We start from the raw sequence: 24,719 nt of genomic DNA on the forward strand, positions 1-24,719 counted from the left end.
GAAGAGGTGATTATGGGGTTGTGCATTTTTTACTGACAGCATACACCGTGCGGCAGAGGCATAACTTGAAGCTCCTGGGCCCTAATGCAAAATCTGTAACAGGGCCCCCAACTATAATGCTTTATTCATAGTACTGGGTTCTCTATATGGAGAGGAGAGGCCTTATGGGCCCCTTAAGACTCCTGGGCCCAGGTGCAAACGCATCGCCTGCATTCCCTAAAGCTATACCAGTGGCGTGCGGGATAAATAATGTGTTTTTTTGATAGATCGCATTTCTATGAACACGGTGATGCCAATTATGTTTTATGGGTTTTTTATTTAGATTTTTTTATTGTATGTAGATCTCAGTATAACCCCATCGCCATGCAGTTAAATTACAAATAGTGATATACTTACCTCTCCCCACTTTGTCCCGTGCCAGTTCTTGGTCCGCTGCCTCGTTCTCTGTTTACAGCTACAGTCCTGTCCAGTTTACGGAACATCACAGGGGCTGCAGCCATTAACAGAGCTCAGTGATCAATTTCTGGGCTCTGTGGTTATTCGCAGCCCCTGTTACATCCTGTCAACCAGGCAAGACTGCAACTGTAAACAAACACAGATACAGAGGATCGAGCACCGGAACAGGACAAGCAGGAGCGGGGAGAGATCAGTATATTGCTATTTTTTATTTTACTTCATAGGAAAGGGGTTTTACTGGGATCTTACAATTCGGGGAACCATTTTAATATTAACTAAAGCATACAAATATGTTTTAGACAATTGTATACTTCCAACTTGGAAAGGCCCTTACCTGTTCCACCTTAACTGTCCTCTAGCAAATGCAAGAATATCCAGCACCAAGGGTCCAGTGGTCCCTCACAGCTATGCCCCTGCACAAATTAAAGGGGTTGTCCCGCGCCGAAACGGGTTTTTTTTTTTTTCAACCCCCCCCCCCCGTTCGGCGCGAGACAACCCCGATGCAGGGAAGTAAAGGAAGCTTACCGGAGCGCTTACCTTAATCCCCGCGCTCCGGTGACTTCAATACTTACCGCTGAAGATGGCCGCCGGGATCCTCTGTCTTCGTGGACCGCAGCTCTTCTGTGCGGTCCACTGCCGATTCCAGCCTCCTGATTGGCTGGAATCGGCACGTGACGGGGCGGAGCTACACGGAGCCGCTCTCTGGCACGAGCGGCTCCATAGAAGACTACAGAAGACCCGGACTGCGCAAGCGCGGCTAATTTGGCCATCGGAGGGCGAAAATTAGTCGGCACCATGGGAACGAGGACGCCAGCAACGGAGCAGGTAAGTAAAAAACTTTTTATAACTTCTGTATGGCTCATAATTAATGCACAATGTATATTACAAAGTGCATTATTATGGCCATACAGAAGTGTATAGACCCACTTGCTGCCTCGGGACAACCCCTTTAAGATTCACAGAGACATGGTTTGATGAGTTTGTTGTGGAGGAACTCGACTGGCTGTCACTAAGCTCTGATCTCAAGCCCATCACACAACTTTGAGGTGAATTAGAATGCCAATTGTGAGGCGGACCTTCTCGTGTAACATCACTGCTTGACCTCACAGCCCCTGTGACATCCTGCTCATTGTACACAAATTCTCAAAAGACACACTCCAAAATCTTGTATGGAGGCTGTCGTGGTGACAAAAGGGGACTTAACTTCATATTGGTTTTAAAATGGGATGCCCAACAAGCTCATCAAACTACTAATGATGACCTGTCCGTCTGTGCATGAGTGACTTATATGCTCAACCTCTAAACACATGATGGTGACGTCATCAGAGGTCCTTCATCCCCAGTGAGGGAGTTACATGCTCCGCCGCTGATCACATGACAGTGACATGATCACAGGTCCGGTACGCAAACGACTGCTGTCCTGCAAGGTGTTCATTAGTATTCCATAGCAACTGAGGCCGCATGGGGTTTGTAGTCGGCCTGTAATATGCAAAAGGATGCGGGACCTTTGACGTCACCGTCATGTGATCAGGGGCGGAGCATGTAAGTCATTCACTCGGGATGAGTACCACCGTCATGCGATCAGGGGCACAGCCTGACTGTGACGTCATCACCGGTCCTTCATCTCCAGTGCTGTGCTGCTTTGGATCTCTGTTGTATGGGATGAACAGTGTATGTAGCAGTGCTGTGTGTGTGACGTGCATGTAGCAGAGCTGTGTGGTGCATTGCGCCACCAGAAACACTGCTACTATAATTTCCTAATAATTACTAGTCTAGTATATGGTCAGGTGTCCATAAAAAAAACAATGTTACTATATTTCATAGGCTGTGTATTTTATTTCCGCTGGATGCAAACAGAACTTAATTCCCACATAAACTTCAGCTCCCTATTTGATAATTTACACGTAGCATATTATTTATTCAGAAGACCTTCTTCCCAACTGTGCAGCTTAATAGAAATTGCTAAGGATATCTCAACATTTTCGCTTTCATCAAGGTGTGGGGAAATAGTGTGATCCGTAGATCTTTAATTCCCTGTAATGTTCTACCCGCAGTGGTGTTACCCTTGAAAGTCATGCCCTTCAGTATGAAAAGATAATTCATCACCCTGCAGAACAACAAAAACAATGCATTTAGCACTTGCAGGCAATAATTCATATGACCAATTAAGTTTAAACACCTGCAAGAAACCTGACCTGTACTCAACGGATTCTCTACATGCTGATGATAGCACACCCCGCTTTTAGACCGCGCCGAGGACAAACAGTTGGGATACTATTTGAATTGGAGGTGTACAAAAGTTTTGTGTTCCGCACTCCGGAGTCCCAAGTTGACCTTATGTTACACAATGCATTACTTAGCTTGTAAATGACAGTTTGAAAATACTATTAAAACTCCATCAATATCTAAAACATTACACTAATCAAAACCCATCTTCCAGAAAACATTCACAGTGCGACCTTACAGTAGATCAATGTTATCAACTGCGTAAAATGGTTTAACTTAACCACTTTGTGACCAGGCTATTTTCAGCCTTAGGGTGCGTTCACACGAACATGTTTTTGTGCTACGTTGGTGTGTACATACGTGCACACCTAGGTACGAGCAAAAACACGCATGCATGCAGCTGCGTGCAGTGTTTGCAATGGAGCCGCGGCTGCTGGCAGCCCCATTGAAAACAATGGTCTGCCGACACCCCTGCATTCTTTTTCAGGGAAGGGCTTTACTTTTTAACTAACGGGGAAGAAGGAAAGATCTGCCACATGCGGCAGATGTGTTCTTCATGCCCGCGGGGGTCACGGCAGCGGCGGACAGTTAAGTATATATATATATATATATATATATATAATTTTTTTTTTTTTTTTTTAACACTAAAATGTTTCTTTTTCAGGGAAGGGCTTATATGCAAAGCCCTTCCCTGAAAAACAATCCAGGGGTGCCGGCAAAGCATTGTTTTCAATGGAGCCGCCGGCAGCAGCCGCGGCTTTATTGAAGTAAATGCCTGCATTTTTTCTCTTTTTTTACACTAAAATCTTTCTTTTTTATGGAAGGCTTATATGTAAAGCCCTTCCCTGAAAAAGAATGCAGGGAGGCGGCAGACTATAGTTTTCAATAGAGCTGCCGGCAGCAGCCACAGCTCCATTGAAAGCAATGCGTGCATTCCCAATGGTGCGTGCATGTCCTATCTTTGCAGGCACGCATCTGCAAAGTACAGTCATGTGCACACACCATAGGGAATGCAATGTTGCAAATACAAGCGTGTTTTTGTGCGTGTGTATGTACGCACAAAAACACACTCATGTGAACCCACACTAAGGGTGCATTCCCACGAACGTATATCGGCTCGGTTTTCACGCCAAGCCGATATACGTTGTCCTGGTGTGAGGGGGGGGGGGAGGATGGAAGAGCCAGGAGCAGGAACTGAGCTCCCGCCCCCTCTCTGTCTCCTCTTCGCCCCATTTCACTTCTTTTGCACAATAAAAACAAGCTTTTAAAGAAAAACAATTGCATCTGCATCACTGCATTCTAAGGCCCGTAACATTTTTTTTTTTTTTTCTGGCAACGGAGCTCTTGTTTTTGTGAGAAGAGTTTGATAGTTTTTATTGCTACCATTTTGATGCGCATATGACTTTTGAATAGCTTTTTATTATGTTTTTTGGGAGGCAAACAGTAGAAAAATAGCGATTCTATCATTACCTTTCAAAATTATTTTTACGGCATTCACCATGCCACATAGAATCCAAAATATTTTCAGTGTTTGGGTCATTATAATTGCTTTAATACCTATTATGTGTTGCTTTCTTAACTTTTTTAGATTTTATCCATTTAAAACGTTTTTTTTTGAGGGGGGAATTTGCGTATCTGTTTAAACTGGATTTTTTTTCTTTAAAATAAACTTAATTGAACTTTTTTACAATATTATGTAGTCCCTGCATGAGACTTGATGATGCAATTGTTTGATTTGTAGGATATTACACTGCATTACTTGTACTGCATTCTACTAAGCCTATGACGACAGCCCATTAGACTCTTCGGGAGCCAGGACTCCGAAGCTAAGTTACATGGAAGAAATGGAGGTCTTTGTCAGGCTTCCAGCTGCAATAGGAATCTATTGGTACCTTGCAATCGCACTGTGGGGTGCCGATGGGTGACCAAAAGAACCCCCTGTCACCTGCTTACATGCTGCAGTTGCTATTGATTGCGATACATAAAGGGTTCAACTACCAGGATCTGCAGTTTCTCCGCTCCTGGAAGTTAGATAATGAGCCTGGCTGTTATAGATACTTAAATTGTGAGCAATCAATAGTGAAGGCTGACTTTGGTGATTTGTTAGAACAGAACACATGAGTTTTTCATTCATTAAGGGTGGACACCCACTGGCGTTTTTTTCTCCACTGCGATGCGAGACTAAAGTTAAAGTCTCGCATCGCAATGCGAGAAAAAAAATCGTCATGAAGCCGGGATATCGGCATCACGCCGACATATCGCCAGTCTTTGTAATGGGGCCAGCGGCAGCAGCGCTAGCCCCATGGAAAACAGATGGAGAATGCCGGGGACTTCTGCCTCGGGGACCGCGGGGATGAAGGAATCCTCTGCTACAGCTGTCACAGCTGTGGCAGAAGTCCCCGGCATTCTATTCCATTGCTTTCAATGGGATCGGCAGCAGCAATGGTTTCAGCCAAGCCCCACAGTAAGATTATTGGGGATGGGCTTGAAATTTAAGCCCTTCCCCGATAATTAGCAAAAAGTGTTTAAAAAAAATGTAAAAAATTATTACCTCTCCGGCGCTCAGCCGCGTCCTCCTGCTGGCTCCCCGGCACTGCTATTAAGCTCTTTCAGCAGTCGGGGATTTAAAAATCCCCTCCTGAAAGGGCTGTGCAGATTGGCTGAGGGCTCAGCCAATAGCAACTACTGCTTAGCTATTGGCTGAGCGCTCAGGCAATGACACACTGCCCTTAGCTATCCATTCATGGTCCCTGCGGGGATGAAGGAAACTCCTGCCACAGCTGTCACAGCTGTGGCAGAAGTCCGCGGCATTCTCCCTATGTTTTCAATGCGGCTATCGCTGCTGTCGCTGGCCCCATTGAAAACACTAGCGATATGACGGTCCTATACCGGCGTCTTTCTTGCGCTGCGAGGTGAGAGTTTTCTCATGCTCTCGCAGCGCAAGAGAGAATATATAGCCAGTGGGTGTCCACCCTAAGGCACCCTTCACGTTAGTGTTTGTGTATTTGCGGAAGGAGTGATTGTTTTTGCGCAGGCATCAGCGTATTTTACAGTATTTTTTCAGTGTGCAAGGAATGTGCATTTGCGTGTGGCAAAAAAATAGGTACTGATTGAAATGGCTAATTAGTCTAATGAGTTCCAGATGTGTTCTTTTTCCTGCACAATTACAGTGTTTCACGCATCTCCTAGCATCTTTTGCGCAGATCTGCAAATTCCCGTTGACTTCTATGGGAACTTTTGGTGCACAAATGTGCAGGAAAATGGGGCAAGCTGTTTGGCAGAAACATACCGCTTGAGATTCGGGTTCTCACCAAACCAAACCAGATTTTTTTGCAAAGTTTAACCCAAATGTGTGTTCTATAGGTTTGGTTAACAATCCCAAGTGTTGGATGTTTTACCAACATTCCAAAAGCAGTGTTGACCCAGGTACATGTTCCTGCCTGGAAAAGCTGTCCTACACATTTACTTTTGTAACAGTTCCAAACAGGGTAGAATTAGACTCTGCCCTCGCCTCATGCCTGTGCACCCCAACAACGATAACCTAATATATGTTCAGAGATTGGGGCACATTTCATATGGGTTCCATATGTCGGTCTGAGTGCAATGCCCATTGGAGAAAGATGCGACTCACTTATTTAGAGGCCCATGCCTATTAATAAATCCGATACATTTCTGGTTGTCCATATGCCAGAAAGTCAATCTTTGTGTTCCAAATTGCAGGAGTTTCTGGAGTAAATTACAGTAAATTTGCCCCACCCCCTTCTACTAAGCCCAGCCCACTTTTTAGAAAACTAGAAAGGAAAAGGGACAAAAAGTCATAACGTACATTTTGGCACAAAAATATGTGACTTTTTTAAACCGCCCAGCACCTGGCTGGTTTTTTAAATCTCCCCTTTGTGTTAAGATGAGCTAAAAATGACAGAAATAGAAAGAAAAATCAAATTCTACATCTTTATATTTGGTCTCACCTGAAACTCATCTGGAAAACTTGACCTTGATTGACCCTCTGAGTCTTGTTTTCAAAGCCATGAAGCATTTCTCCAAATAATGTATCATTCAGGTGACCTTCTGGACGCAGACACTTCGAACTTTCACAAAGCTCTGACACCATTATACAAGATCTGCCATCTGGAGCTAATCGGTATTCATCCACACAGCTACATATAAACATAAAAAATAAATCTACTAATTGCCAATCAAATAGATAAGGAAAAAAGAGAATTATCGCAAACAACATTTGCATACTTAAAAAAGATCTCTAGTGAAAACTTTCCATCATAGCACTCCTCACCTGATTGTCTATCAAGCCCTAGATGACTTCTGTGTGTAGTGTACTTACTTCCCTGCAGTTCAGCCTCCTGTCTGCTTCTCATCAGACACCATCATGAATTTTAGATTTCTCAAACTTTCTCTTTCTTTGTGCAATGCTATCAATCGTATGAGATAGAAAGGCAGCAGAGAAAAAGACGGAATTCCTCAATGGACCACATTGAAGAAGAATGTCATCTCTCAATAGTGGCTGGACAATTAGGTTTAGAGGCTGGGTTGTATCTTTAATAAAGAGACTTTTTGGACACAAATTTCCAATTTTAACTATAGATTTATAGCTGCAGTCCAGAGGAATGTTTAGCGTTGAAATCCCGTGGACTGAAGTCGTCACTCAATAGTTAAAGTTAGAAAATAGTACTACAAAAAGTCTCTATGGAGCCTTATAAAAAGTGCAAAGTTAGCCTGGCTAACTTATATAACCCTTTCCGATCTAAATTGTATCCCGGTTTTCCTAGGGGGCTTACTCTTTTTCTGACGTTATACAATGGCGCTATAAGCTGGCTAAAGCCAGTACTGCATGAGGTGACACGTTGGATAGGCTCCGACAGCAGGGAAGCTGGCAATGTACAGTAAGAGAACCCCGACGGATGTCTCCCAACATCGGAGCTGTACAGCCTTAAATCATAATGTCTTCAGAGGTCAGACAGTGGATTGGAAAGGGTTAATAATTTGCCTAATCTGATGTTCTCTCTGTTCTTTTAATCCACTCACCCACAGAACATGTATATAGCATTCTCGCTTGGGTCATTTGGGAGAGATATCAATTGTTGTAAACAAAGTTGTTCGCAGCCTCCATTTAATCCATCTGAACAGTCGATTCCTTTGGTGTAATCATAGCAGCCGCTTCCGTCCTTCATTGGCTTTAATCCCTCGGGACACTAGTAGAAAGGGGAGAGAAGGCTGTAAATGATGAACTATCATTGTGCCGTCAACACAATTGTCTGTAGGGTTATTGTTACGGCATGATTATTGCTACCAGTCCAAACAATCTGTTGTGTCTGACAGCCATATGCAAAGTCCAGCAACTTGTGGTTAAACATTTTTTAACTTTTCATTTCAGATAATATTTAGACCATGTTCATATCTGCGTTGGACAGTATGTTTTTTTGCTCCCTTCCGAGAGCAGGAAAACAATATCTCCAGTTCCATTTTATGCTGGAAGCTGGACAGACTCCAATATATCTGTCTGGTGCCACTTGGGTTCAGCATGTACCAAACCTGGCTGTTCCAGTATTTTTGTTGCTCGGTTCTGAGGATAAAGCCAAGCAATGCAAATGCAAGTGTGAAAGGGGCCTCATAGAGACTCACTAAAATACAAAATTAGCACTCATATACTAATATGATCAAAAAGGTAGACATCTTATATGTTCATGTCACTGGACCTGGCAGGATTGATGTTATGCAATCACGTGGTCTTTCAACCATATTAGAGATGAGCGAGCGTACTCGGATAAGCACTACTCGCTCGAGTAATTGGCTTTATCCGAGTATCGCTGTGCTCGGGTCTAAAGATTCGGGAGCCGCTGCGGCTGACAGGTGAGTCGCAGCGGGGAGCAGGGGAGAGCGGGCGGGAGAGAAGGAGAGAAAGATCTTACCTCCGTTCCTCCCCGCTCTCCCCTGCAGCTCCCCGCTCCGTGCCGGCACCCGAATCTTTAGCTCCGAGCACAGCGATACTCGGATAAAGCCAATTACTCGAGCGAGTAGTGCTTATCCGAGTACGCTCGCTCATCTCTAAACCATATATTATACAAGTGTTTCTCAAATGGTCATCATATAATTAGAGTTGAGCGAACATACTCTGGCGAGCTTGATGCTCGTTTGAGTATTAGCGTATTCGATGGTGCTCGTTACTCGAACGAGCATCAAATCACGTTCGACCCTGCCCCAGCTTTTGGCTCCTCCCCGCTGTGACGTGCCTGTTTTGGCCCCTCCCTGCCGCGACGCAGCGTGCGCCATTTATTTTTGTTCTGACGGGAAGGGGAAGGGGGAGAGGGAGAGAGAGAGGGAGGGAGAGAGGGAGGGAGAGGGAGAGAGAGAGAGAGAGAGAAAAAAACAAAAAATTCCAAAAGCTCAGGACCCTGCGTTCCACATACATGCTCGAGTCTCCCATTGTAGTCAATGGGGTTCATTACTTAGAGCTCTCGAATTTTACGAAAAGCTCGACTCGAATAACGTGGACCCGAGAATTTGGGTGCTCGCTCATCTCTACCTATAATGCTTTCATTGCTTCTCCTATAATGTTTAGTCAAACAAGATATAGTCATAAACACAGATCCATCGCTATATCTCACTACTGGTGTCCTATATTGAAATAACAATAGCGTACTTGAATAGGAAGGCATGGATGCGCTACATGATGGTATGGTGCACGAGTCCCTGGGGGCCCGGAACATGAAGTTCAGTTTTGTGTTGTATCCTCTGTAAGTGATAAAGAGTAAAAAAAAACAATTGCAGAATTGAAGAGCAGCATGTGAGAAGCAGAAATCCCTTTCCGCATCTCTCTAAGTCCCATGGGACCGCTGCTATGACTAAGGTAAGGAAAGTATAGTTGGAGTGGCTTCCTTCTGCTACAATCCATCCATGGAGCTATTGTTGACCTGCGTTCATTTCATGGAATCTCAATGTGGATCGTTACCTGAATCTTCAGCAGACAATGGTGGATGACTTCCTGAATGATCTGCCCCTATTGTAGTAGAAGAAGGCACTTAGAGTACACTTTCCTTACTTCAGTCCTAGCAGTGGTCCCACAGGACTTAAAGGGTTGCGGAAAGTGGACTTCAACTTCTCACATGCTACTCTTCAACTTTACAATTGGGTTTTACTCTATCTCTTAGAGGGGCCACAACACAAAGTTGAAATCCATGTTTTGGGGCCTCCATATGCCTTACCATTGTGTAGAGCATCCATGCCTTCCTATTCAAGTACGTCATTGTTATTTCAATATAAGACAGCAGTATTGAGATATAGCGCCGGATCTTTTTGACTGTACCCTGTAATTGTAAAATGTTCTATAATTCTTATTATTTTACAGGAGAACAATGTATATCAATCTGGGCTTGTCCTGAATAACTTTAAAAAAAAACAAACACAATCATATAAGGAGCAATACCAGCTATAAGAGCCAGCAAGAAATGGCAGATCTATAATGTATTGCGTAATCAGTTATAGCACAGTTGATTTGTTGTTGATTTTGGTTCATTTCCACCACCTTTATCTTTATCCACTATTTGAATGAAGAGCAAACATTGATCTGATCACATATGTTAAAAACTTTGCATGAGGTGTAAATACTAGAGTTGGGCGAACATACTCTGGTGAGCTTGATGCTCGTTCGAGTATTAGCGTACTCGATGGTGCTCATTACTCGAACGAGCATCAAATCGCGTTCGACCCCGCCCCAGCTTTTGGCTCCTCCCCGCTGTGACGTGCCTGTTTTGGCTCCTCCCCGCTGTGACGTGCCTGTTTTGGCTCCTCCCCGCTGTGACGTGCCTGTTTTGGCTCCTCCCCGCTGTGACGTGCCTGTTTTGGCCCCTCCCTGCCACGACAAAGCGCGCGTCATTTGAAAATTTTTCGTCTGGCAGGGAGGGGAAGGGGAAGGGAGAGAGAGAGAGAAAGGGGGGGGGGGGAGAGGGAGAGACAGAGAGAGAGAAAGAGAGAGACACAAACCAAGAAAAAAAAAAGCTCGGGACCCGGCGTTCCACATACAAAAATGCTCGAGTCTCCCATTGTAGTCAATGGGGTTCGTTACTCGAGTAGAGCTCTCGAATTTTACAAAAAGCTCGACTCGAATAATGCTGACCCGAGCGTTTGGGTGCTCGCTCATCTCTAGTAATTACTTTTTCACGTAACTGCATGGAAATCTGTTTTTCTCTGCTCTTTATATTTTATTCTTCATGTTCTCATCCTGATTACGGCAACACAATAATGGTTTCAACAAGTTAAAAGGAAAAGTTACTGCAGGTGTGTAAATCTCCTAAACATCTGAACATACTTGAGTACAGGAAATTAGGATTTGTGTACAACGGTGACAACAAAAACATCCTTTGTGTTTAAATTTTTATCGTATTAATGGAATTTGTAACAACATTGTGTTACTATTTATTAGATGCTTTATTATTAATGCGGCCGCTTAACATCCACGACGGCATCTCAGTCTATTGAGTTATGTTGGACAGGAGAAGAGCTGCCTCGGGCGGTAATAGTAATGCCTGCTTCATACTTTAATACTACCCTTGGGGAAATATCTGGAGCGTCTACATCTACTTAATTTGTGATTTCTAGTTGTTTTTTAATAACATTCATGAGTCATTTGGTTTATTTTTAATTAGGGTCTAACACATAGACTTTCCCAAGAGATCTAGCACATCATATCAAATCACAGAAATCATAGACCTCATCTTATCATAATTTGTCAGCCGAAGAGAGGTGCAGAAAAGAAAGGTAAAAAACTTGGAAAAGTCAATGGTAACGAAGCATTAGCGTAACATAATGTTGAACAGTCATTGCAACTGTGACTCCGCTGACTCCATTACTGTTTTCATATTCCTTCTAGATCCCCCAATTCGCCCCAAATGTCTCCTTGTACAAACAGAGCCTGGCATGAGTCTACTGTCAAGTGGGGCATTCTTCACTTCCTTAGGTCAATTAAATGTGATATCAGCCAATCAGCCATTGTGATTGGGCGATGGAGACCATCCGCTTGACAGTAGACGACTAGCGTTGGGCTCCATATGTAACATGAGCCACTGCAGGTAAACAAGGCATCTAGAAGAAAAATAAAAGCGAGTAAGGCATTAGAAGGGATGTGAAGGGAGGTTGCCCAGCTTGTGAGAGTTCCTGATAGGTTCTCTTTAAGATATTTATGTGTTGCTGTTGTTGTTTCTTAATTCCTTGAAGACTGGAACAATTTGGGCCTTGAGGAAATGATCAGTTTGCATTCTTTGCATTCTGGCATTCATAACTTTGTTTTTGGCTTAATGTGCCCAGGAGTGTTTTAATATATACCGTAAGGCATAAGTCTGGACACACCCCGTTTAACTGGTGAAATAATGAGAAAATTGATTTCCAATATGTGAAAGTATTAATTGCGAGGGCGGCTGCATTTTTGGGTGGAGAAGATGCTATTTTGAACTTCATCTTTTCTTGTTTAGAAGTTAACCAAGAGCAAAGCTTATTGTGTCCGACATTCAAGGCCTTCTCAAGTGACAAGTACCTCCAGATGTTACAGGATACCAAATTCCCATCTGTGCTCAATGAGAGCAGTGAGTTCCATGTTATTTTCAACAGGATGGCGTACCTCTGCACTTTGCTGTGGCTGTACACAAATCGCTAGATGTAGAATTCCCTAGGCACTGGATTGGACATAGGGGGCTGCTAGAATGGCCACCAAGGTTGCTGGACTTTTGGACTTTTATTGCTAGAGCCATTTAAAGACTGTTGTGTATGCATAAAAAATACGCAATATAGTTCACCTGAAACAGCGAATCCTACAGTGCTGTGAAGAAATATCACCTGCAGTTCTGCAGTGTGTTCATGAAGACTGGATTAAACATTTAACCATGTGCATCTGGCAGAATGGTGGACACATCAAACACGTCATGTAAATCACTTTGTGAAATTTTGCCCTCCTAAACAAGTAAAGATAGGCCAAAACTGATATTTACAGTGTGTTTCTGGGTAAATTTTAGCCAGTATTGATATATCACATGACTCCTCTTCCCATTTGAAAAACCTGAGCTGAATTCAATATGTCGGTGTTCGAAATAGCTGCTGAAAATGTCTCCTCCTCCAAAAAATGCAGCTTCCCTCCCAATTAATGCTTTAATTGGGAGTAAATTTTATCATTACTACACCAGTAGAGATGAGCGAACGTGCTCGTTTAGGACAATTACTCGATCGAGCATCGCTTTTTTTCGAGTAACTGCCTACTCGAGAGAAAGGATTCGGGGGGTGGCGGTGTAGAACGGAAGTTGGAGGAAGGGAGGAACAGCGGGGAGCTCTCTCTCTTTCTTTCCTCCCCACTCCCCACTGCAACCCCCCACTCACCCCGGCGCCCCCCGAATCATTTCACCCGATTAGGCAGTTACTCGAAAAAAGCAATGCTCGATCGCGTAATTGTCCTAAACAAGCATGTTCGCTCATCTCTATACACCAGTTAAATGGGAGTGCAGGCTTAGCCCCACCTTGTACCTGGTGCAACATACTCTGCATGCTATGAACCTATTAATGTCTGAGCATCTAGTGCCACATGCTAAATGCTTTTGTGTCATGCAGGATGGACATTTTTTTCATTGTTTAATTTATCTAATATAGTAAATGAAAATAGAATAAGAAAAAAATAATACATTCATTTTTTTCTATTAGGTTTAGTTAAAGAGTATCTGCACTTTTTTAATGTAAAACATTGGCGATTCTAAGCATTTTGGCAATAGGTTTTATTAGCCTATGCTGCACATTTTTCTTACCAAACTGCTCTTCTGCTATGCAGCTAGGAGAAGCTTATAAATAAATGTTCGTGATATATCTAATTTATTTTCAACACCCCTGTGCCCCACCACGCCTTGTATGTTTAACTGCTTCCCATTCCACTAATATGCTGCCATCCTTGGGTGCTGTGGAGGGAAGCTGCTCTATTCTACAGATGGCTTCTCCCCTCACAGCGCTCGCTCCTCGCCAGACCTGATGCATTGACAAGGGATCAGTGCATTGTGCTGCGATATATAGTAGTATACACACGATAGACTGAGCCCATGTCAATGTATCGGGTCCAGCGAAGAAAGAGTGCTGTGAGGGGAGAAGCTGTCTGCAGAATGGAGCAGCTTCCCTTCACAGTTCCCAGGGACGGTGGCATATTAGAGGAACAGGAGAGGGATAAAAGTAAAACACAGATTGGGGGGGGGGGGGGGGGCAGATTAAGGGCACAGGACTATTAAAAATGAATTCTACATAATGATGATGATTTATTCGTTTGGTAGTAGCCAACTTTCGGTTGCCTTGTAGATCAGCATATGCCATGCTTCCCTGTCTTGGCTGCTTCCGTCAGATTTCTCACAGTCATGTTTGTGTCAACTTTGATTATATCCAGCCAGCATGTTCCTTGGTGTCTTCTTCTTCTGGATCCACTGACTGTGCATTAATGTTGTTTCCAGAGAATTATATATAATACATACACATTAATAAACTGTAATATGGGTACAGTTGTGTCTGCAGCTGTTCTGTAGCCCTCTCCTGCTATACACTTAGGCGAAGGTGGATTTCTCAGCCCCATCTTTGCCTAGCTACATAGCAGAAAAGGGGTTGTGTATGAAAAATGTACAAAATGGGCTGATAAAACCTATTGCAAAATGCTTAGAATCACCTATTCTGTTCATTAAAAAAAGTGTAGTTACTCTTTAACAGAAAACATCTGATTTTTGTGTTCCCTGATATTCCAATATGGCAGTTTACTGATAACAATGATCAAAAGGTAGTGACTCTTTAGGTCATTGTTACTAGTTTTCTGTATACAGAGACATAGGCGGAGCCGGATCCTAATGCAACACTGTTCCGAATAATGCTGTTTTAAGCCCTACCCCCCCCCCCCCATGCATTCTTCCATCCTAGGACAGGTTTCCACAAGCTGCATATACAGCAGCCATTTTGTGACATTCCTGGACAACCCCTTTAATCGCAAGAGGAATGTTCCATTAGCCTATCATTTCTAGGGTATTAGTGTATCTTGATGCCACCAGGAAGTCCTGGTGGAGTCAAGATTAACAGGGGGCGACGCCCCCAGCACGTGATTGGCTGCAGAGCTATGGGCTGCAGGTCCTTGCAGCCCACTAAGCTTATGCAGCAGCTTACATGTATGGAGACCTTCACCTCCGTTCTACCCAGCACAGTGTCATGATTTATGTGCCGGATGAAGGGTTTAGGGTGAGGGGTAAGCTTCACATTTAGCCCTACATTTTTATTATAAGGCTAACTGTGACACTTACCCCTCACCCTAACCCTCCATCCGTGACATAAATAGCTGGACGGCTACTTTCCCGTGCTTGACCGTTGACAATTCTTCTCCCACCCCCTCTCCCCCATCCCCGCTACGGCATCGGGTGCACCTGCTGCCACTCCCCTGCCGGCCAAAGCAGGCAGGAGCGCATTGAGTGCTGTCCCCAATGCTGTTGCTCACCCGGCATCTGGCACTGTGGAATCGCGCTGCTGCTGCCCCCGCGGCAAAACAAGCCGGGACCCTGGTAAGTCGCGTCGGCTGTGTTGTTGGCGGGTGGCACTCCTGCACCACCGGCAAATTTGCATTCCCCTTACGCTCCCCCTAAGGGGCAAGCAGGCCGCAGTGCTTCCACTGCTGTCCCCGGTCAAGTTACGTACTGCAGTCTCCCGTCTCGGCTCACCCTGCCTAGCTGCCGGGAGCGCTGCCAGTGATGTCCCCCAGTGTCAGTCCTCCAGCAGCATCTCTCCCGCTTCGGCTTCCCCACGCTGTAAGTGGCCTCCCCAGCTCCTAGGTCCTTCCACCACCTTTGCTTCTTGACCCTATGGGGAGCTAAGGGTGTGACAGGGGCGTTCACCCTGTCAAACCCCTAGCTTCAGGTGGCGTCAAGATACACTAATACCCATTTTTAGTGAAAAAGGCAGAAAGGAGTTGACACAGTAATTTTTCTAGGTAAAACATTCCAGCCTAAAAAAAACCAAAACTATTGTTAAGTTTTTAACAATATAATAAAAATAAGTAAAAATAGGTTATATCACGATGACAAAAATTCTAATGTATACATGGACTCACCACACATCCTGTAGAATCGACTTTGCGCTCTGAGACACACTTGAAATTACGGGAGCAACCACCATTACTGAATGAGCAATCTCGAACTGGACCAAAGGATGAAAGGAGGTCATCAACTGAATCAAAGTGTGTGGACAAAAGGGCTTCCTCCCTGTATATGACAAAGGAGTGTAATTACTGCTGGGCTGTAACAATGGCAAATTAGTATGCTTATCCAAGAAAATCATGCATACACCCTATACATTCTACTCATGCCTTGAACACCAGAAGCAGGGTCTTCACTGCACTAGAAACGAATTGTAACGATTACAATAATACACATTGATCCTCAGGATGTGAGGCTTCAGATTATATTATTTTCAGTGTACTGGTCTTCCTTAAACCATGTAACTTAAAGGGGTTGTCCAGTTGTAAATTACTGATAACCTATCCTCAGGATTGGCAGGGGTTCGTTGCCCAGGCCTACTGCTATTCAGCTGTTTGCTGGGTCTGTACACTTATGTACACTCCAGCTGTAGTGGCCAGACTTGGTATTGCAGCCCAAGTTCCCATTGACATGAGTAGGAACTCTACCTGCAACACCAAGCCAGGCCACCTCAGTGGGAATGGAGCTGTCTGCTTCCTGCAGAAATCAGCTCAATACACAAGCATGCATGCCTAGCAAACGGTTGACCAGAGGAGGTCCCAGGCAGCAAACTCCCGCCAATCTACTATTGATGACATATACTCAGGATAGGCCATCAACAGTTTACAACTGGACAATTCCTTTAAAATAATATTTTACTTGCTGTACCAATGTCTGGCCTATGTAACAGGCTGGAAGGCTAAGTTATATATGCTCTGTACTGCTCTCTGCCTGTATTACATGTATTATTCTCTACTTGTATAATATGTACTGTGCTACTCTTTACCTGTACTACATATACTGCCTTTATCTCTTCATGTATATGTACGGTACTGTTTCCTATCTGTACTGTTTTACATCTACTGTACTAGTCTCCACTTGAACTACATGCGCTATACTGTTGCTCTCTACTGGTACTACATGATCTATACTGCTCTCTAACTGAACATATACTATGAGTACTGCACTAGTCTCTACCAGAACAACATGCACTGTCCTTTCTACTTGCATATGTACTGTACTGTGATACAGGCACTGTACTGCTCTCTACTTGTACAACATGTGCTGTACTAATTACTACCTCTACTACATGCACTGTACCATTCTACCTGCCCTACAATGCTCTACACCTGTACTGCATTTACTAGAATTAGTGTACAGCAAACTGAAACAGTTGAACCCTGTTTTGGGTCGAACTTGCTAAAAATTCAGTTTGGAACTCGGGCGACTTGTCTCAACCGAACCTACTAAAATTATTGCATTTCTTCCTCTCTTTCTTCATAAACCAATGTGCTATATAAATAAAGGTGATTATTATTATGGAAAAAAAACCACAAAACTGCAGGGAGAGCATTCAAACTCTACGCAGATGTTGTCCTTGTCAAATTTGAACCTAGGACGCTAGCACTGCAAGGCAACAGTGCTAAGCACTGAGCCACTGTTCTTCTTCTTCACTCTGCCTCCCCCAGAGGAGGAGGAGTAAAAAAAAACACAGTGAGTCAGCGGTTAGCATTGTTGGGCTCAATGGTTAGCATTGTTAAGAAGGAGAAAGGAAGAAGCATGATGGTCCAGTGGTTAATAATGTTGCATTGCAGTGCTGGAGTCTTTAATATGACGGAGGACAACATCCGCATTGGAGTTTGTATGTTCTCTCTGTGTTTGTGTGGGTTTCTTCATAAAAACAATCACCTTTATTTATATAATGCGTACCATATATTCCGGCGCATAAGATGAGCTTTTAACCCCGAAAATCTGCTATGCAGTCGGGGGTCGTCTTATACACCAGGTATACAAAAAAAAAGGTGTCAAAAAAAAAAACAGTACTCACCTCCCACGGCGTTCTGCAGCGCTGCTGCAGGCTGTTGCTCCCTCCTCGTCCCCGACAGAGCATTGAATGGCTGTGATTGGCTGACAGCACGTGAGTTAGCCAATCACAGCATTAGCTTTCTATAGGCGGGGATTTCAAGCCCCGCATCCAGAAAACAGTGCTCTATTAGGGACTAGGAGGGAGCGACTGCCTGCAGCAGCTCCGCAGAACGCCGGGGGAGGTGAGTACTGCTTTTTTTCTTTTTTGACACAGTATTTCCAGCGTATAAGGTGACAGTTGTGGGGTCGTCTTATACGCCCAGTTGCCTTATACGCCGGAATATGCGGTACATTTATAGAGAAGAGGAAGGAGAAGAAGACTGCAAGCGCAGTGATCGTCTCAATAGGGATGGCCCCACACTGGAACCTAAGGACCTAATTTGCCCTAGGTGGAAAATGATCCAAGCAGAACAGGACACAGTTCACACCAACACACAAGGGAATGCATACCACACGGAACAGGACTGCTCACACCACATGCCCGGCCACCTGCACAGACACACAGAACATGCTGCTGTTCACACCTACCAAACAACATGCATGAATGCAAACACAAGGGTATTGTGAGGGAACTGAGGGAACCAGCACCCTCTTGCCAGTGGAGCTGGTATTTATGTGCAGCAGACCGGTGGTGATTGGTTGACTGGAGAACTCCACACCCAGCCAGCCATATAAGCCACACCTGTGGCAGTATGCTCCCATAGAACTAGAGGTTCCAGGAGCATAACCTAACATCAGGACTGTTGAGCAGCTAAAAATCTTATATCAGACAAAAATGGGACAACATTCCATTCCTAAAACTCCAGTATTTGGTCTCACTTTCCAGACCTTTACAGACTGTTGTGAAAAGAAGAGTGGATGCTACACAATTGTAGACATAACCCTGGCCTAACTTTTGTGAGATGTGTCGCTGCCATCAATTTCTAAATGAGAAAAATATTTCACTTTTTGATATATGTTCTATTGGGACTAAAATATGGTTATATGAGGTTTTAAAATCCTTGTATTCTTTTTTTTCTCTACACTGTGCAGAGTCCCACCTTTTTTGGAATGGTGATTGTACCAGTACTAAATGTAATGTAGCACTGTCTACCTGTACTACATGTACTGTCCTTCTCTCTACCAGTATTGTACTGTTATCTGTGCTACATGTAGTGTACTCCCATCAATCAGTGCTAGTTTAAGATGCTCCTTTGCATTCTAGATGAAGGTGGCTCCTTCCTCATTGTATACTGTGTGTATTCTGCAGAACTCTGAATAAGCCGCTGTCCTCAGTACAAATTGTTTTCACCAGCTGCTAGCAACTCTTTCTGACTTCTATATAGGAAATTGCTTTATCGGTTTTATTTGCTACTTAACTTTTACTATTTGTAACCAAATAAAAAAAAAAATCAATTTTTTTAGTCTGTTATTATTTTCTGATGGTAGGTGTTTTATTCTATTGCCTGTACATGACTAGGGGGGCAGCCATATTGCCTGAGCTACAGATTTTTGCCTTACAGCTCATTTTAAAGATTACGATAGATGCAACTCATAAATTCAAAATTTGCGTAAAACAGTAGCATATTTTGGCATAAGACCCACCACTTAAAAAAAAAAATTGAGCACAATGGCCACTTCAGTCCATACCAGGCACAGTGCCATACAATGTATAGTGGCTGTGCCTGGTACAGCATTTAAATCCCATTCACATGAATGAGATTGAGGTCCTATCAGACTGTGTTACTGACAAATGAGATGCCGCATGCCTGAGGTGAGGCTGTAGTGATCACCTGTGGGCTGTGTCCTCTTCAATCAGCTAATTGGTGTGGATCCCGAGTAACGGACTCCGCCAATCAACTTTTAATGACCTATCCCAAGGATAGGTGATCAATAGTTTAGTATAATGCATTCCTCATATTATACAAAGTATACCCAACAACCTCTTGCATTATTCTACATTTCTCCATATGGGCAACCTAAAGATGCTGCTTAAGGCCTCGGTCAGACGGGCGTTTTTTCGCGCGATCTCAGCTGTCCTTCAGCTGAGAGCTGCCCCTGATTGGTCCCTGCGCTGAGCCAATCAGAGGCAGCACTCACTCACCCATTCATGAATTCATGAATGGGTGAGTGAGAGCTGCCTCTGATTGGTGAGGCTGTGACCAATCAGAGGCAGCTCATGCAGCAGGCGGGGATTTTAAATCCCCGGCTGCTGAATACTACTCACAGTAGTTCAGGAGAACTGCCGGCCGGCCGCGGCTGAACTCCGTCTGCCGGGACAAGGTGAGTATATATATTTTTTTTACTTTTTACACAGTTTTGGATGATTTTCATGGAAGGGCTTATATTTTTAAGCCCTTCCCGAAAATTCATCCTGAGATCGCCCACAGCCCATTGCTTTTAATGGAGCCGACTGTATTGTCGGCTCCATTGAATTCAATGCGCTGGACAGCACTGCACTGCTCCGGCCCGTTTATAATGAAACGTGGCTAGGAGCAGATTTTTCGGGCGATTTTTCGGCCCCGGTCACGCGATTTGCGGATGCGCATCCGTCATGCGATCCGCAAATCGCGGCAAAAAATGCCCGTGTGACTGAGGCTTTAAAGTGCAGTTTACATTAGACCATTTCTCTTGTAGTACATTGTGATAGATTCTGTTTTTCAGAACTACCCGCAAGCTTTTGAAAAGAATTCAGCATTTATAAAATGAAAGTGTGTGCCAAGTTCTAAAGACGGAGACACTATTGTCTAGGGATCTCTTGAATAACACACAGGTTGTACTGGGCCCCCAGTTCAGCTGTAATAAGCCTGGCCAGTGACCAAATTCATTATATGCTTGCACCTGAATACAATGAGAAAACTGGATTACATTGATTGACTGTTGTGCAATTGACCTGTATTAATTCAAGAGTGTCCTTCTCCGGACAGTGAAATTAGCCTCCAGAGAATTAACCATTTTATTTCTCCTAACCGGTGGTCAAACGTGTGGATAGAGATATACAGTGAACATAAAAAGGTTTTCATGTTAAAAAAAAAATCAAACAAAGATGAATTATTTCTGATTTATTTTCACCTTCAATGTGACCCGTTATCAGTACAATTCCATGGAAAAGCAAAATTGAAATCTTTTAGGTAAGAGAAAAAAAACCCCTCAAATAATGTATTTGCATAAGGGCTTATTCAAACGATCGTATATCGGCCGGGTATTCACGACGGCCGATATACGGCGTCCCTCTCTGCAGGGGGAGGAGGCTGGAAGAGCCGGGAGCAGTGCTCTGAGCTCCTGCCCTCTCTCTGCTTCCTCTCCACCCCCTCTCCGCCCCTCTGAACTATTTGCAAAAAAAAAAGCGGGGTGGGGGCGGGGATAAGTTATGGGAATTAGCTCCGCCTCCGTCCCACCTCCCCTCATTGCAAATAGTGCAGAAGGGCGGAGAGGGGGCAAAAGCTCAGTGCACTGCTCCTGGATCTTCCAGCCTCCTCCACCTCCTCCTCCTCGGCCGATATACGGTCGTCTAAATAAGCCCTAAGTGTGAACACTCTCTTATACTTTATACTTGGGCATATGATTGTGTTCAGACCTAGCCAATCAATGATAATAATAATCTGTATTTGTAGAGCGCCAACTTTTACTCCGCAGCGCTTTACATTTAAACTCATGTTACATAGTAGTCAGTACTCTGCTGCCATTATTTTCAGGGATTCTGATTTACCCCATATCAAGTTCAGCTCTTCTAGGAGGATTTCCTTGACATTTTTTTAGTTGGTCCATAAAGAGTTTAGAGCAAAGGGATCTGATTGTTGAAAGATGTCAGTCAGGAGAAGGGGACCAAAACATTTTCATTTACCATAGGACACAGCGAAGACGGTCATAGAGAAGTGGATTAAATTTGGCACAACAGTGACATTACCAAGAACTGGACATCCTTAAAAAATTGATGAAAGGACCAGAAGAAAACTGGTTTGGAAGGCTGCCAAGAGGCCTACAACAACAGCAAAGGAGCTGCAGGAATTTCTGGCAAGTACTGGTTTTATAGTGCATGTGACAACCATCTCCCATAATCTTGTGGGGTATGGTGCAAGATGGAAGCCTTTTCTAACAAATAAAAAGATCCAAGCCCGGCTATATTTTGCCAAAGCCTAGGTAAAGTCTGCTTAAAGTATGTTGGAGAACGTGCTATGATCTGATGAGCTCAAGGTTAAACTTTTTTGCCCATAATTCCAAAGGGTATATTTGATGCAAAGCCAACACTGCGCATCACCAAAGTGAAGCATGGTGGAGACAGCGTTCTGCTTTGGGACTGTTTTTTTGCTGCTTTAGTCATGGTGCAGGGATGAACAGTTCCAAATATCAGGCCACTTTTGCACAAAATCTTCAGGCCTCTGCTAAAAAGCTAAAGATGAAGAGAAGCTGCACCTTTTAGCACGACAACGACCCAAAGCAAACCTCCAAATCACCAAAAGAATGGCTTCACCAAGGGAAGATGAAATGGCCAGACCTGAATCCCCTTGAAAATCTGTGGGTTGACCTAAGGTGGGCGCTACAACGAGATGCCCTCAGAATCTACCAGATTTGGAACACTTTTAAACAGAGGAGTGGGCAGAGATTGCCAAGTCCAGATTTTCTTTATTGTTAGACACCGACCAAAAAAGACTCAATGCTGTCATCAAGTCAAAGGGTACATCAAGAAAAGTATTAGTTTTTGGGTGTGCATATTTATGTACCCTCATTATTTTAGGTCTGTTTGTTTTTTTTATTTCTACCCTAAACGATTTCCGATTGTTTTCCAATGAGATTGTACAGATAACGGGTCACATAGAAGGTGGAAATAAATCTGACATGATTCATCTTTGTGGAATTTTCTTAACATGGCAAACACCTGGCATTTTAAGAGGGGTGTGTAGGCTTTTTATACCCACTGCAGTTGTACTTTTGTTTCTATGGATGTAATGATTCATTTGTAGCATACAATACAAACTCTCCGGGAAAATGCATTTATGTATTCAGTACTGCAGCTGAGCTTACTTCTTGATCATAGGAAGGAGGATATGTGAAAAGTGACAGGCTTTTTTTTGCAGCTGCATGTAGTCTCCCATAGTTCACTCCTTTGGGAGCTGCAATCAGCATATTTCTGTCATTACATATTTCCTGCTTCCTATACTATGCAAATGATAGAAAACCTTAGGAGAAGGTGAGAATCGACAATTAAATACAAGGTGTTATATAACGTTCTGCATAACCAACCATTAAGTCATTCACTATGTTAAAGTTAAATATAATGAGGTTTTTAAATGGAATTGTAGATTTCACTACAGTGAGCTCCACACTAAAAATTATCTTCCAAACCACAAAAGGCTTAAAGGGAACCTGTCCTATGAACTAAGTTTATAGGGCAGGGTTGTGGAGCTTTTGTACTTACCTGGATCCCTGTTCCTTAGCTGTCAGCCCAGGAAGCCACCGCTTGAGTCATTGAGCAGACTCATCTCTGCCTTCAGTATGCATGCACAGAAATTGTGCTAGGGCAGAAACTTTGAAGAATGTTTTCTCATTATGCACATCTTGCAAGGTTTGGCATGAAAGTCAGACTGTCCAACCCTAACCAAAACAATCTAACATAACTACGAGGGTTGATTATATTAACTTAATTAGTCACAGTAGCATGGAAGGGAGTTCTTCTTGGCAGTTGACCAGAATTTTGCCTTATAACCCCTCCTTTGTCGCGGGAAATCTCCAGGTTCATATTCTTATTCTTACTACTCTTTAATATATATATATATATATATATATATTTTTTTTTTTTCTTTAACTCCTATTCTGAAACCTCAGGCCGGTTCTGTTGCAGATTCACCTGAAAAAAATGAAAGAGCGCTGCATGCAGTGCTTTATCTTCCATGCAAAAGCCGAGCAGGTGGGTAGAAAGCGTATGGACCCCATTATAGTCAATGGGGTCTGTCTGGCACTGTTCAGTTTTGTCCAGAGACGGAACCGTTCGGCCGTGGGGATTCCAATTTCCTGCTCCCCGAAAGGAGCAAAAAGTGGAATCCCTACCACAGATATGATACCTTCCTTACTGTTTTAATTCTTCACCGTGAGACAAGAGACTGTTAAAAGAATTTCCTTATCACAGTGAAGGAATGAAGAGCCAAGTAAGCATAAAAAGTGCACTCTATGGACTCTGCGGACCCTGTTCTGTGAGTCCATGAACTTAGTTTATGGTGCTCATAGAACTTGATGAGTTCTCTATAAAGTGACCCTCCGATCCTGGAACAAAAGTTGTCCCAGGATCAGGAAAGGGAGGTTATTTCCTGATGCCATCCTTTCTTTCTATCCTGCCATAGATCCAGTTGTTCCTGGGTTCTTTTGCAGTGTTCCAAGATGGCTGTGGTGATTCTTAAACTACCCAATGTTCACTGAGCACTGGTAGTGCAAGTGTGCATTGGGTAGTCTAAGACCTAAGACAGTACATGCTGCTCTGATTGGCCAGCAGTGTTCACATGAGCAGCACTGGCAAATTAGAAAGCAGCATGCAATGTCAAACTACTGACACACAGTGTGTATCGAATGGTGAATAGGCAAAAAAAAACTGCTGGTGGGATGGCGCAACCTTACAAGAAGCAAAGTAGAACGACAAGCCTGAAGATATTTGACCAACTTTTCATTTATTGTATTAGAACTAGAGATGAGCGAGTATACTCGCAAAGGCTAACTACTCAAACGAGTAGTGCCTTTGCCGAGTATCCTCCCGCTCGTCTCTAAAGATTCGGGGGCCGGCGGCGGGGAGCGGCAGGGGAGAGCGGGGAGGAACGGAGGGGAGATCTCTCTCTCTCCGTCTCTCCCCCCCGCCTGCTCACCGCCGCAACTCACCTGTCACCCGCGCCGGTCCCCGAATCTTTACAGACGAGCGGGAAGATACTCGGCTAAGGCACTACTCGCTCGAGTAATGTGCCTTAGCGAGTATACTCGCTC

The 24,719-nt window shown here is 43.8% G+C and overlaps 1 protein-coding gene across 1 annotated transcript in view; it reads right to left on the bottom strand.

Annotated features, from left to right (window-relative positions):
* Nucleotides 1-24,719, bottom strand: part of ASTN2 (astrotactin 2) — a 728,537-nt gene that overhangs the window by 203,842 nt on the left and 499,976 nt on the right. The window contains exons 10-12 of the mRNA XM_066580842.1: nucleotides 15,788-15,938; nucleotides 7,723-7,889; nucleotides 6,651-6,839 (exon numbers count right to left, since the gene is read on the bottom strand). Coding sequence (XP_066436939.1) covers nucleotides 6,651-6,839; nucleotides 7,723-7,889; nucleotides 15,788-15,938 — 507 coding nt within the window. The remainder of the gene's footprint in view (nucleotides 1-6,650; nucleotides 6,840-7,722; nucleotides 7,890-15,787; nucleotides 15,939-24,719) is intronic.

The sequence above is a fragment of the Eleutherodactylus coqui genome, chromosome 10 (genome assembly GCF_035609145.1).
Source record: "Eleutherodactylus coqui strain aEleCoq1 chromosome 10, aEleCoq1.hap1, whole genome shotgun sequence".
NCBI lineage: Eukaryota > Metazoa > Chordata > Amphibia > Anura > Eleutherodactylidae > Eleutherodactylus > Eleutherodactylus coqui.